This window comes from Mustela nigripes, chromosome 14 (assembly GCF_022355385.1).
Source record: "Mustela nigripes isolate SB6536 chromosome 14, MUSNIG.SB6536, whole genome shotgun sequence".
NCBI lineage: Eukaryota > Metazoa > Chordata > Mammalia > Carnivora > Mustelidae > Mustela > Mustela nigripes.
Window position 1 is genome coordinate 48,265,822 of NC_081570.1, and position 14,484 is coordinate 48,280,305.

The window sequence follows — 14,484 nt, forward strand, 5'->3', positions numbered from 1 at the left end:
GGTCACTCAGTACGGCGGGGAGAGGTGTGCGGGAGTGGGCGGGAAGTGGGGGAGGAGAGGGAGCGGAGGGAGGGGAAGGAGGGGAGGGAGGGAGGGGAGGGGCGGAAGGGGGCGGGGCTCAGGTGCAGAGCCGCGCAGTCTGGCCAGACGGGGGAGGGGGCGAGCCGCGGAGCGGGGCGGAGCGGGGACGGGGGAGGTGGCGGTGGCGAGGAGGGGGTTACGCCGGCGACGTCGGCAGCGCGAGGCTCCGCGCGTGAGCCGCGCGGGCGCTGGGCCTGGCTACCGAGCTCTCCCGGCCGGCGCGCAGGTCGTCGACGCCGGCTCCTGGCGGAGCGCGGGGAGGAGGGAGGTGTCGGTGTCAGCGGCGTCGGAGACGGCGGCCCAGACCATGGAAGAGACGCAGCCGCTTTCGCAGTCGGAGCTGCCGCTGTGCGACAGCCTTATCATCTGGGTGAGTACGAGAGGTCGAGGGGGCCGAGGGGCCCAGGCGAGTTGCCCGGCGCCCCGGGTTCTCCGCAGGTGAGCCTGGGGAGTGAATCGCACCACCTGCGCCGCAGACTCGGCTCATTGCCCTCCGCGCCTCCCGTCGCCCTTGACCGTGAGAGTGCCACCTGCGGGTCTTGAGGCAGGTGTGTGTGTATGTTTGTGGGAGACGAAGGAGGGGTGAAGGGAGCTCTGGACGCAGAACGCTCCTCTTACTCCCCTGATCGTGCTTCTCACAGCTGTGGCTGGAGCCTAGTGTCCATCCCCTTTACTCCTTGCCGCCCTGTTTTCTCCCTCTGGGCCACCGACTCTCTTGCCTTCTGTCTGCTGAAGAGCCTTCCTATACGGATCTTTGTGCCACTCGGGAGCGAAGGCCCCCTCCGAAATTTCCCTCCCACCGGAACCACTTTGCTCTGCTTGGACGCAGGTGGCCAAGAGGTGGTTTTGGTTCCTGAATCATGAGAGCTCCTCCAGGATCCCAGGACATTTGATTTTGTAGAAGGCATTTAGAAGGGATATTTGCACATATTTCCTGTGTGCAGAAAAAGATATGTTGGGGTGGGGGGCTTATATTTCCCTTTTCTTGCTGCCTCCCCCCTTGAGTGGACAGCATTTTCTTTAAAGAAAGAGACTTGGCATTTTCGTTTGCACTTTGTGCGTGTTTAGGGTTGGGGTGTGTGTGTGTGCGTGTTTTAAGTAGACTCTGCGCCCAGGAAGGCTTGAACTTACAAACGTGAGATGAAGTCCTTGACACTTAACCCACTGAGCCACCCAGGCGCCCCTGTGCATGTTTAGTATTTCTAATTAATTTGTTTTCGGTTTGGACAGGCAGACTCTGTCTCCAGTGTTCCCCTCAGTAAAATGATGTCTCACCTTTTGGAGGTGCTCAGCCAGTAGTTTATTTATAAACCTTATCGGGCAAGGTTGATACTTAATGGTGTGTCCACAAGGTATTTTTGATGGTGCCCATCCCCAAACTTGTTGTGTATGGAGGAGTGTGTACACAATGGGATGTATACAGACTGGATCAGGAGGTAGTAATTTGTTGATGAGATTCCCTAGCAATCTCCTAATTTGAGTAATTCACAAGAATGAGAGAAATCAGAGAAGATTTCTGGCCCTGTATGAAGTCTACTGGAAATAACCGTAATTTAAAACAGTATAGAGGTAAATAGCTTTTGTTATAAGTGGAATACAAGTATATAGAATTTCTGAGTTAAAAGCAATTAGCTAACTGTTCATCTGTACTTTCATTTAAAATAAGTATTGGGATTTAGATGCCGTATTTTAAAACTGTCATGAAATGAGGCAACATTGCTTTTAATGAGGTGTTTTTGGCTAATTAAAGGGTGTATCCTAATCTGTTACTTTATTGCTTCAAACATCTGAGTTAAATAGTAAACTTAGTCTTTATGATGTCATTGACTTATATGAGGTGGTGGGGAAGTATAGGATTTTCTTGAATTGTATCACAGTATTTTAAAATGTTATGTGACTGTTTCTATTCTTTGAACTAATATTTACTGAGTTCCAACTTTGGTCAGGGCACTAAGGAAGACAGATACTGAGAATAATCAAAGAAATTTCTATTTTTTTGCTGGAGTGGTAGAGCTGTGTACTTTTACAATGAGAGGCAGTATTCTTCAAAAACTACAAAACTGGTATAGATGACAGAGTGTAACAGGTTATTTGCTTCTCCAGTTCCCAGGCTGCTGAAGCACTGCAGAGAAGGTGGAATTATTGTGCAGCGTTGTTGCCTTTACGAATGCTGTTATAGTGAAGTCTTCCTGTTGGCATAACCATGCCCAGCCATATAAAGACTAAGAACAATCACACGGCTCCACCTGTTTCTCTTTGCAAACTTTTGTCAGTACCCTGTTTGATCCCCCAACTTTTCTTCTCTCAGGAAAATGACCTCCTCCTTATCTTTGGCTCTTGCTCTAGATCCTGTCCCTTATACCTGTTCTAAAATGTTGCTTTATCATTTATTCTCTTTCTGTATTTACAGTTTCTTCCTCTCCTTTGGTTCCTTCCTCTCTACATGTAAGCTTACTCAAATCTTCCTTACCTTAAAGAGAAAGAACAAAGAGCCATCACTTCCTTTTAAAACCACACAGGAGACTTTCCTGTGCAGTCAAATTATTTGAGTTTTTTAATACTCATCCTTTATACTTCTTGAACTGTCATTCACTCCTCAACCCACTGCACTTGAGTTCCTTTTTTCTAAGGCCTACACCTCCTGGATTTGACAAACTATGATATATTATCCTTATCTTACTTGATGCTTCCATTGTGAAATGATATTCTGCCTTAGTTTCTTCTGTCTGTTGGCTTCTCTTTACCTGTCCAGTTGATTCCCAGTGAACTTTGGTATCTTATTTTGTCTTTACCAGTCATTGCATTGTTGATGTCACTTCACTTCCCCAAGTTTTCCAAACTCTCCTGATGCCACACTCGCCATGCCTAATATGCTGCACTTTCTATTTCTTGAGGAAGTTAAGCAGTTTTTAATACATCAGGTTTTTCTTAACCTTTCTTTCCTCTGCCTAGAATATTCTCTTTCTAGTTCTTCTAGTGGCTGACTTCTTTTCATCATTTGGTTCTTGGATCTGTTGTCATCTTTCCTAATCAGTTAACAGTGATTGACCTGCCTCCCCCCCCCGCCCCCACTCCTATCACTTTGTAACCTGTTACCCACTTTCTTTGTGTCTATAATATTTAACAGTTTCTGAAGTCCTCCTATTTGCTCCTTGGGGTCAGAGCCCTTGTATGACTGGTTTTCTGCTCTGTCCCCATGAACAAGAACTGGCTGGAATCTCCAATACAACATTGAATCAAAGTGGTGATAGTCAATATCCTGGTCTTGGTCCTGACCTCAGAGACTAGTATTTCACCGTTAAGTAGGTTCTCGTTGATACCTGAGGTGAACTTCTAACTGTATTATAGAGGATTGATGGATTTCAGCAGTAGAAATTTCAGTAGAAATCAGGGGAAATGAATTTCTAAACATAGGGAAGAACCCCTGGCAGTAATGTAAATGGTCTCCTTTGGCAGTAGATCAAAAGAGTTAGTGGAAGACACACATGATACCTCTCATCTCTTAATGTGTTCCCTACCATACTGAGTGATGTTACATGTTGAGGGGAACTAGTAGGAGATAAAAGATTAAAAATTTATGATGGGGCTAAATCATGGAGATAAGATAGTTGGTAATGGACTGTGTTCTTTCAGCACCAGACGGTGTTCTGGGACAGAACAATCAACATTAACAATTTGAGAACTCATAAAGAAAAGCTGGTTAGGAAAGAGGTGCCTCTTTTGGCAATTAAGTTATATTTTATAATTTGGAACTCATCTTAAAATAATTTTCTTAAAAATGTTATACTGCTACTTAGCAAAAAACTTAGGGCTGAAGGATAAATTTGGGCACCATTTACAAGGTAGAGGGAGTATATGAGAGTTTTAAATATTCATATGAAGAAAAATTTAATTCTGCCTCTCAGCTCGGTGACTTTTGGAAATTTAAAATTTTTGGACTTTGATTTCACCAATAAAATTAGAGTTGAACCATATTTGTTTTAATGGTTTTCTCAGTTTTTGTTTTCTTTGACTTTGACAGGCAGGTAAAGGAAAAACTCGTGCCAAATATATGCCCAGATTAACAAAAAATATTGAACGCTGAATCATTTTTATGAAAACCATGAAACTCAAAACAGTAATCTTTTTCCGGAAATGAGCATGTAGAGGAAGAGAATATGAGAATAGAGCTTACCCAAAGTTCAGTTTTCATTGGCTGTCAGTTGTGAAAATCCCCCCTTTCCCCTTGATCTTGGTGACATTTACATTGAAGCAATTCAGGGACAACATTTCCACAGTTCTGATTATTTGCTTTATTTATAGATAAAGAAGAAACTAAGATGGTTATTTGCCAGAACACTGTGGTTACTGAGGAAGCTCTGTCTGTCCCTTTTGGGCCACTCACTAAAAAGACTTTGGCTTCTTCACTTCTACAAAGAATATTGTGAAAGGAGATGTTTTTCCTTTGCCCTCTGTTTTGGCCGCCTTACCCATACCAAACTTTTTAATTTATTCACTCTTCTTAGTTATAAAGCCTTTATATTTGGCCAAATAATTCATAATCTATGTTATCTAGTTTACTTTGCAACTAGTTAAAGAACTTTCAAGAGACACTTTGATTTCTGTGTTTGTAGGAAGGAAAAATTAATCTTAATTGACATGGTGGGCGACAAGACAACTACTTAGTATATGTACATTTTTACATATTTCTTTACTACTTAATATTCTGTGCTTCTAAAATCATCCTTTTTAGATAACTTATATACATTTTGTAAAAAGTCAGTGAAGGAAACGGTCAGTTGGAAGGGTTGAAAAGTAGGAGCCACAGTTTACCTGAAAATATGTGATTGTCTTCTTTTTAAAGATCCCCTGGGGTTTTTCTTCCCTGTGCATCCATTTCATTACAAAATCCAGGTTATTTTATATTTTAAATTCCATCAATTCATTTTGTCCTTTTAGTTAGCATTACCTTAATTATCTCTTAAGCCGTCCATTTTATCAACAAGACCATTGCAGGAATCTTCTTTCAGACTCAGGTGTAAAATTACTCCCTTCCTTTCTCTGTGTCACTATTGCTGCTATTCAAAATATGTTAAAGGTGTCACTTTCTTCCTTACAACTCTTCAGTGATTCATCATCACCCAGAGTGACGGTTCTAAAAACCGGCGTGCACAAGAATCACTTAGGGATTTTCTGACTTAATATGTCTAGGGATTCTCATACGTATTGTTCTTCGACTCCAAACTTTGAGAAACCCTGAATCATAGTTAATTGCTAACAGCTGTTGAGCTTGCACCGTGTGCTAGGTGCTGATCTAAGTTGGCTTTGTTTGCTAACTCGTTTAATTCTCACCACCATCTTTTGAGGTAGAAACTATTCTCTTTCCTATTATAAGGATGATACCATCAAGGGTAAGTCCAGGCTTGTCATAGCCCTCCAGAGTCCTGACCCATATCTGTTTTCTTACCCCTCCTTGGTTGTCACCTCTTCTCTTTCCTCTTTGCACTGGAAATCCAGTAATACCAAACTGTATGTTCCCTAAAATACCATTTCTTTTCATGTATTTGCACTCTTACAATGTTTCTATTTCCTGAAGCTTCCTTGTCTTGGCCCTTTCTTTACTCAAGACCTAAGAAGTCTTTCCTAAATACAGCCCTAATTGAATTAGTTAACCCCCATCTATTTCAGAACAATTTGTGCATACTGTGTCATGAGACTGGGAATGGCATTTTCTAGAAATAATTTATGTCTTTTTCTCCTCTCCTCTTAACTCCTGACTGAAACTGCTTGAGGGTAGAAAACTGGTGATTTTCCTTTGTAACCCCATCATATATTACCGTGCCCACGAGAGTAGGAGCTCAGTAAACTATCTTTGTGTGTATACTTTGAAAGTGACTGTGTCTAGATTTGTCTGTGTCACCGTTTCATGTTGTACTGGCATAATGGAGATAAATTTATAGAATCTCAAACAATCACTAAATGTGAATCATGGGGAGAGAATTGTATCAGATTAAGACAGTTAAGTGGTGAACTAAAGAACAATGATTGAATAGTAAAGGAGATGAATATGTGTAGGAAAAGAGAGTCATAATGTATTTAATTTAAGATCATAATGGGTTCAGGTGAGATTTCTAGGAAGTATATGAACCATTGTAGCTCTGTTGTAATTTGCTTTTCAGAAATTCTTCTGTCTTGTATTTGCTTATTAGAAAAATTCTTCTGTCTTGTATTTGCTTATTGCTTTCTCTCTCTCTCACTCTCTAAAGATTTATTTATTTGAGAGGGGAAAGGCAGAAGGAGAGGGAGAGAGAGCCATAAGCAGATACTGCACTGAGTGTGGAGCCTGATACAGGGCTTGATCTCACAACCCAGACAGAGATCACGACCTGAGCCAAAACCAAGAGTCACACACCTAACCGACTGTGCCACGCAGGCACCCCCACTTCTCTTTTTAGCATGAACATGAATGTTTAACATAGAGATTTGAAAAGAGTAGTATCTAAAACCGAAGTGGATAGAAACAACTTGATGTGATGGGTGGGCTCTGGACCGTTCATGCTTTGAGACTAATTGTTGGATGGCAGGCTAAGGCCCTGCCTTATTTCAGAGCTTAGTGGTCAATTACATAGTTTTAGACTTGACATTTCTAGCCTTTGTTGTCCTGCCACATGATGTGAGTGAAGTTTTAATTTGAAATAATAGGTTTTCCTAAAGCTCTTTTTGATGTTATTCTCCTAAAAATGAACACAGTGCTGTCTGTCTTAAGAGCATTACATGCAGCTTTCAGAAATTCTGGAATACTTCATACACTGCATCAATGTATTTAAATATTTTAGGTATGATTATTCATGATTTTATGAATTGTTAAGTGTTTATTTTTATAAAAATATTACATAGCCATAGAAACTTATTAACATAGTTTCATTTGTTAGGCACAATCAGAATTTAAACAAAACAGGACAATTTTTAGCTCAGTCACGTTCATTTATGTATATATATGTTTGGGAGGGTTGGTAACACTACCCTGTAAGTGTAAAGAGGCAGTGAAGTAATTTGCTCTATGTCATTTTAGCTGCAGACATTCAATACTGCTGCACCTTGTCAAGATGTCAAACAGCTGACTAATGGAGTTGCCATGGCACAAGTTCTTCATCAAATGTAAGTGGTGGTCTAGACTGATTCTGAAAGAATTGTAAACCCAACACCAAGGAAGAAAGCTTAGACTCACATTCTAAAAGTCACTGAAACTGTATCCTACAAAGTCCTGAGAGCCATATGGTACCAACGCACTATTGCATCTGGGGAACAAAAAAGTTTACAACCTGATTATTTCTTGCTTATTCACAGAGGTCCATCTTAACTAAATGAGAAAACAAGATTCTTATCTATTTAAGAGATTTTAATTTTAAACTTGTTCTGTTCACAGACACGTTATAGTGTGTATATATATATAGTGTGTATATAGTTTAAATGAATGGTATAATTGCTTTTAATTTTTTCCAGTTGTATTACTGTTATTGGAAGCTGTCAGTGTGTGAAGATTATTATTTTAGAGATAACTGAAATATAAATACTGGATTTGGAAAATATTAAATTTTAAAATCTATACTTGAATTAAAAGTAGAACTTCTATAACTCTACTACTAATAAAATGAGGTATAAAAGAAATTTGAAGTCACAAATATTGAGAATCTAATAATTCTGTTTGGGTTAGACCCATTAGGTTTAATTAATAGTATCAAAAGCTCTTAAGTCCATTATTTCCCAATTTTTGCCAAACGTTGTGCAAGGATTACGATTATAACATCTACAATATGAGCTCTACACCTTGTAGGAACAAATGGAGCCAATTTATTAATTGATAGTCATATTGATTTTGTACTTGCTTATTCTTATAATAATCCTTCAATGAGACAAGAATCCTACCTCTGTCACTTGTTTCATAGCCAGAGATTGTTTATTTAATTGTTGCCATCATTTTGTCAAGGTTTGTTGTGATTGACGTTGAAAACCCTGTAGGTGGATTTGCCGAAATTCCTTCTCACCCTCAGAAAAACAACTTAAAATGTCAAAATTCTAGTTACTTGGCATCTTCAACATGATGTAATTTAAATAGATTTTTTGGTTAACTCAAGATTAACACGTTAAGAGACAAACTTAACATGTTAACATTTTTTTGGTAGTCATTCTAAAGTATGCCTTCTTCCTCTGTTTTCTTAAAAATGGTTCTTAAACATTTTTTAATTTATACCCTGATTAGTTTCAAAGTGATTTCATTGGTCAGAAGGAAGCCTTCTGGATATTGACTTGGGAAAAGTCCTCATTGTTTTTTGTCGTTAGAATGTCCACCTTGCCTTTTCTCATTGCAGTAAGTTGTGGGTTTTGGTGTAGATGCAGCTACATTGTGGTTGGTATAGACTGTAAGGCTGGTATGCATTCTTTGATTCAACAGTGTCATCCAAAGCTCTTATTTATATGTGTTGTGGTGGCTCTGATAGCTTTTCTACTGTAACATAATGGAAGAGACTTGTTTTTGCCAAGATGTGATACAGTGGCTCTTTGACTCCCTATACTGTACCTGATGAGTAGGGCCAATTCAAATTTAAAGTCTACCCTTTATCACCAACTCATTTTCCATAATCTGGTGGATTCTACAGTCACTGCTGATCCTCTGTCTCTCGGATTTTCCTCTTATTTGTTTTCTTTTTTGTCTCTTACTGTCTACTAATACTTCTCTCTAAAAATAATATAATAGTCAACCCATTATAAAGCTCTCTTTTTTCATAAAACATAAGACTGGCCTAAAATTGATCGAAACCTCTTTTTTTGCTTTGTTTGGCTGTTTTTGCATGTACTTAGCTGTCTAAGCTTCCTTGTCATTTAAGGAATATTTAAAATTTATTTTTCTTTTTCAGCTCCTTTCTTGTTTTGTTCCTTTCCAGAAGTCTGGATTTGGATAGTGAAACTTGGAAGCATACATTTTTTCCTAGTTGGATCAGTCTCTCATATTCCTGCTAAAAGGGCACATTTTACCATATTTCTTTGAACACTTCAAGCACTTTGTATATGTTACAGTTTATTTACTGCATTGATTGCTACTGTGACTCATATCAAATCACATCAAAGTTGTTACTGAAGATGAGAAGGGAAATTTTGCTTTCTAAGGAAGTAGCAGGATTAAATGAATAATTCTTTTATTATTCACCTGAGGCAGGTATGCTAAAGAATAAGGTCATAAAATCAATGCCCGGGACGCCCAGGTGGCACATTTGGTTACATGTCTGACTCTTGATTTCGGCTCAGGTCCTGATCTCAGGGCCATGAGATCCAGCGCCACATTAGTGTCCGCACTCAGCGTGGAGTCTGTTTAAGATTCTCTCTCCCTCTCCTTCTGACCCCCTCCCCCCTTGCTGGCTCACTCCCCCACAAAAAGAAATCTTTAAAAAAAGAAATTCAGTGCCCAAACTGTGTAACTTAGACATGGGAACCATGGGCTTATCGTTAGGGTTCTACAAGTCCCTAATTATTATCTCTGGTCTGAATACATAATCTGTGTATATCTCTTTTTAAAATATATGTAGATCTTTAAAAAGCACAAGAGGAAAAACTGTAACTACAACTGCATTCATTTCCTAGGGTTTGCATTAACAAAGTGCCACAGAGTAGGTGACTTAAAGCAACAAAAATTTCTTCTCTCATAATTCTGGAGGCTAGAAATCCTAAATCAAGATATTGGCTGGGCCTTCTTCTCTTCAAAGCCTGTAGGGTAGGATCATTCCTTCTTCCAGCTTCTGGGTACCCCCACCCGAGCAAAGCTGTAATCTCTGTCTCTTCTCCATGTGTCTGTCTTCCCTCTCTGTCTGTATGTCCTCTCCTCTTCTTAGAAGGACACCAGTCATATTGGATTAGGGCCTACCCCTAATTTAGTTTGACCTCATCTTAATTTGATTATGTCTGCAGTGACCCTATTTCCAAATAAGGTCACATTCACAGGTGTCAGGGGTTAGGAGATGAGCATATCTTTTTGGAGACACAATTCAACCCACTAGAACTATAAATATTATAGCATGTGACTTCCCCTAAAAGGCTTAATTTGGCCACTTTAAACTATAGATAGCTTCTCTGCTTGTTTCTTTTGCCTTTGACTAGACATTTTTGCTAGAGGAAAAAGAGTGAGACAAGAATATAGAAACCCAGAGCCCTCAAGTACCATGTACTTGTTTGTTCATTCATTTATTCAGCACATATTTGAGCATTTGAAATGATAAATCCTGATAGCCAACATCTGAGTATTTATTAAACTATAAAACATTGTTATATACCCTATACATATGTTATTTCATTTAGTTCTTACTGTTCTGTGAGGTACTCACATATTCTTCAGTCTATACATGAAGTGGAGGTTAAAGTCAAAGAATAAGGTAATTATCTGAAACCCTGGATTTGCATAGCTTTGGCCTGACTTTAACACCAGTGCTTGGATTCAGCTGTAATCATTGAAATCTGGTATCTTGAACCTCTCCTGATAGATTTTTACCTTGAGGTCTTAATACATAAAAGGCCAGTTGCACATGCATCTGTACAGATCACAGTCTGATATGTTAAGCAAGTAAACCTTTTGATTATTCAAGAAGGAAAGTGTCAGGGTGTCTGTTGAAGCAAAACAACTATGTTGTGTATAGTAACCCACAGGTGTTAATTACTGTCTGTATTTAGTTGGTTAAACTGTTGAGGACAAATACCATCATGGAGTTAAAAAATAATTTTTATATTGATTCTTAGTTTTTTTTATAAAACAATTTATCCATATTTTGCTTTCTCAGTCTTATGTCCTCTTATTGGGTGTCCCTTGAGTTTCACTGAAGTTCTGGGAAATATGAGAAAAGGAGCTAAATGTTAGGGCCAAGAGTCTAGTTAAGATATGTAGATGTGTCAGTACAAAAAAGCAAAAGAAGGGTATGTCCAGAGAGTTATGAAGTTGCATATGAAGTTTAATCTTGCTCAATTGCTTACTCAGATCAAACATCCAAATATTTGTTTAGAGTATGTATGATCTGTTAGCACAGTTCACTCTAGCCAAATGTTATTCTTTAAAACCTAAGCAATCAGTATAGCAATTCTTTGTCTTGCCATTCCATATTAATATGACTTAACTTTACAAGTTTAAAACCAAATTTGTCCTTGTAGATTTCTAATTACACTTATTCTACTCAATTACAATCAAATAGATTTATTTTGGACTTTAACATGTACTAGTATCACTTTAGGAAAATCACTTATCTTTTCTCATCTTGTTCCCTGAAGAGTAAGTTTGAGGATAATCATAATCAATCCTTTGCCACTTACTATGATATTGAAATGTTGCACTATGGAAAAGCAGCAAGCACAGTGCTTGATACAGAGTAGGCACATTAAAAATGTTAGTTTTCTTCTTTTTTTCCCCCTTGAGGATTGGGACTTTTACATCTGCCTGCCATCAGAGTATCTAATATGACATACTTAGTAAATGTTTATTAAATTGAAAATGTTAATGAATTAAGTAATTTATTATGAGAAATCAAAAGAAATCCTTAGGAATCACTAAAAATTCAGTGGATTCATTTAAATAATATTTACTATTCTTATTAAGGGGAGGCTTTAGGATATAAAATATTGTTATAACAATATTTATTTAATTTAGTAGTTTCTATGTAACAAAAACATTTTAATGTTTTCCTTTTGTATTTTTGTTTCAGTGATGTAGCTTGGTTCAATGAATCTTGGTTAAGCCGAATTAAAGAGGATATTGGTGACAACTGGAGAATAAAGGTATGCAGAATAAGTAGTAGAAGCATTTAATCCAAACAGTGATTTTAAAATTAACACTAAGATCAATTAAATCTTTTTTAATAAATTAACCTAAGGGTGCATTTTATTGTGTACAGTTTGAGTTTGACACATGTATATTCCTATGTAACTAGCATTGTAATTAGATGTGGAACATTTCCATTAACCCAAAACATGCACTTATATGCATCTTTCCAGTTAATCCCCACTCCTCGCTTGGCCCATGAATCTGCTTTCTGTCACTGTAGATTTCTAGAGTTCCATATAAATGGAATCAGACCGTATATATTCTTTACTGTTCTTTGTGTCTGGCATTTTTCAGTCACTGATGTTTTTGAAACTCATCCATGTTGCCTGTGTTAGGAATTCTTTCCTTTTTCTTTTTTCCCCTGAGTAGTGTTTCAGTACATCAATACACCACAATCACCTACCCATTCACCTACTGATGGATCTTGGAATCGTTTCTGTGATAGTTGTTCTTAACTATTTTGATAATAATATATGTTAATGACTCTGATCTTTAGTGATGTGTCCTCTTTCTCTACTGATGTTGGCAATTTATGTCTTGCCTTTTTTTTTCTTGATAAACTTGACTTGACATTTTTCAAATTTGTTTGGTTTCTTCTTAAGAACTAGCTTTTGTTTTCTATTCCATAGATTTCCTCTCTGTATTATTTCCTTTCCTCTACTTACATATTCTCTTTCTTTTTCTTGTGTCTTAAGGTGGGAAATGAAATCCCAAGTTTTAGTCTTTTATTTTCCTAATATTAAACATTGCCTTACACATCCCACACATTTTGACATACTGTGTTTCTGTTTTCCTTAAGTTCAAAATTATTCATTTCCCATGGGGTTTCTTTCGACCCACACGTAGATTAGAAGTAGGTATTTCAAATTATAAGTATTTGAGGATTTTTAAGGTACTTTTCTTATATTTATTTCTAATCTAGTTCAGTTTTTGTTTGATAACATAACTCTATATTGAGAAATTCTTTTACATTTATTGAGACTTATTTTATACCTAACATATGGTCTGTCTGGGTACTGTTTTTTGTGTACCTGAAAACAACATGTATTCTGCAGATGGATTATGTTAAATGTATTGATAGTACTATTGCCTCTTTTATATCTTTATTGATTTTTCTGGCTGATTATTCTATCAGTTATGGAAGAGGAGTCCTTAAATTTCTAACAATGATTATGGATTTGTTGATTTCTCCTTTCAGTTCTGCTAACTTTTAAATCATATAATTCAAATCTCTGTTCTTAAGTTTATATACATTAATTTTTGAATGTCTTATTGATGAATGAATCTGTCATTATGAATGGCCGTTTTTTAATCTCTGGCCATCTTTGTTCTGAAGTCTTAATTTGTCATATATTAAATTAATAATTAAAATTAAATTTTATTATTTTTTGCTTTAGTGTATCTTTTTTTAAATTCTTTTAATCTGTCTTTATATTAGGTCTTTTGTGTAGATGCCTAACAGTTGAGTCTTCCTTTTTTTATCTAGAGACCATCTCTATTTTTTTCTTTAAGAAAAAAAGAGAATCTTCCATTTCTCTTCTTATATTCCCGTTTTCATTTAAATCCATGAACATTTTGAAGCTAGCAGTTTTAACATTATTGTCTTCTTATTCTTTCATTTCTCATTTCTTGGCACATTTCTATTGACTGAGTTTTCTCCTTATGATCCACATTTTCCTGTTTCTTCACATGTGTACTAGTTTTTATTGGGTGCTAGACAGTATGAATTTCATTGTTGAGCACTGAATTTTGTGTTTTCCTTAAAGAATGTTGGACTTTGTTCTTGCAGGCAGTTAAGATAGTTGGTGAATTGGTTTGATCCTTCCAAAGCTTTGAAGGTTAGGAGACAGATCTAGATTTATTTTTCCTCTAGGGCTAGATTAGACCAATTACCAAGGTGTGACCTTTCTGGGTCTTTAGTGAGTGCTTGTCCATGCAGATAGTCTCTTCACTCTGACTGGTGGGAATTTCAATGTTTTGTGGCCCTGTGTAATCTCTGGGAATTGTTTCACTTAAATTTCCTTGAATTGTTTTTTCTTGGGAGTTATTCTTGACTGGGAAAAAAAAAATGAAAAAAAAGTGAAATTATTTTTGTTTAATCTCAGTGAGTTTCACCCATGCACATGTGAATTGGTATTCAGCTGAAAGTGACAAACCACTGTGCAGATTTCTGAAGCATTTTCTCTCTACAGTGCTTACCTCTTTATTTGTCTGCCCCGCAAATTCTAACTCTCTTGGCCTTCCTGAACTTCTGATGTCTATCTCCTCAACTCAGTGAGAACATCAGGCTTTGTTTAGTTTCTACCAGTTTATTTCATGGAATGAAAATTGCCTCCCGAGAGAAATCTTGGGCTAGAGTTGGGCTCATCTTTTTTGTTTTTCTTCTCTCAGAAATTAGAGTTCCACACTGTCTAGTGGATAAAGCTTAGAAAACATTATTCCTTGTATTTTGTCCTATTATCTGTTGTTTGTGTCAAGAAAATAAGTAGAAACCCTGTTACTCACTCGTGACTTGGAGATGGACATGCTCATAGCTAAATCTTTAAAGTTGGTACTCCACTGCACCTCAC

General features: G+C 37.5%; 1 protein-coding gene across 1 annotated transcript in view; it reads left to right on the forward strand.

Moving 5' to 3' along the window:
* The first annotated feature begins 211 nt into the window (after positions 1-211).
* Positions 212-14,484, forward strand: part of HOOK1 (hook microtubule tethering protein 1) — a 73,738-nt gene continuing 59,465 nt past the window's right edge. The window contains exons 1-3 of the mRNA XM_059376700.1: positions 212-451; positions 7,133-7,218; positions 11,796-11,868. Of these exons, the coding sequence (XP_059232683.1) occupies positions 389-451; positions 7,133-7,218; positions 11,796-11,868 (222 nt within the window). The 5' untranslated portion in view covers positions 212-388. The remainder of the gene's footprint in view (positions 452-7,132; positions 7,219-11,795; positions 11,869-14,484) is intronic.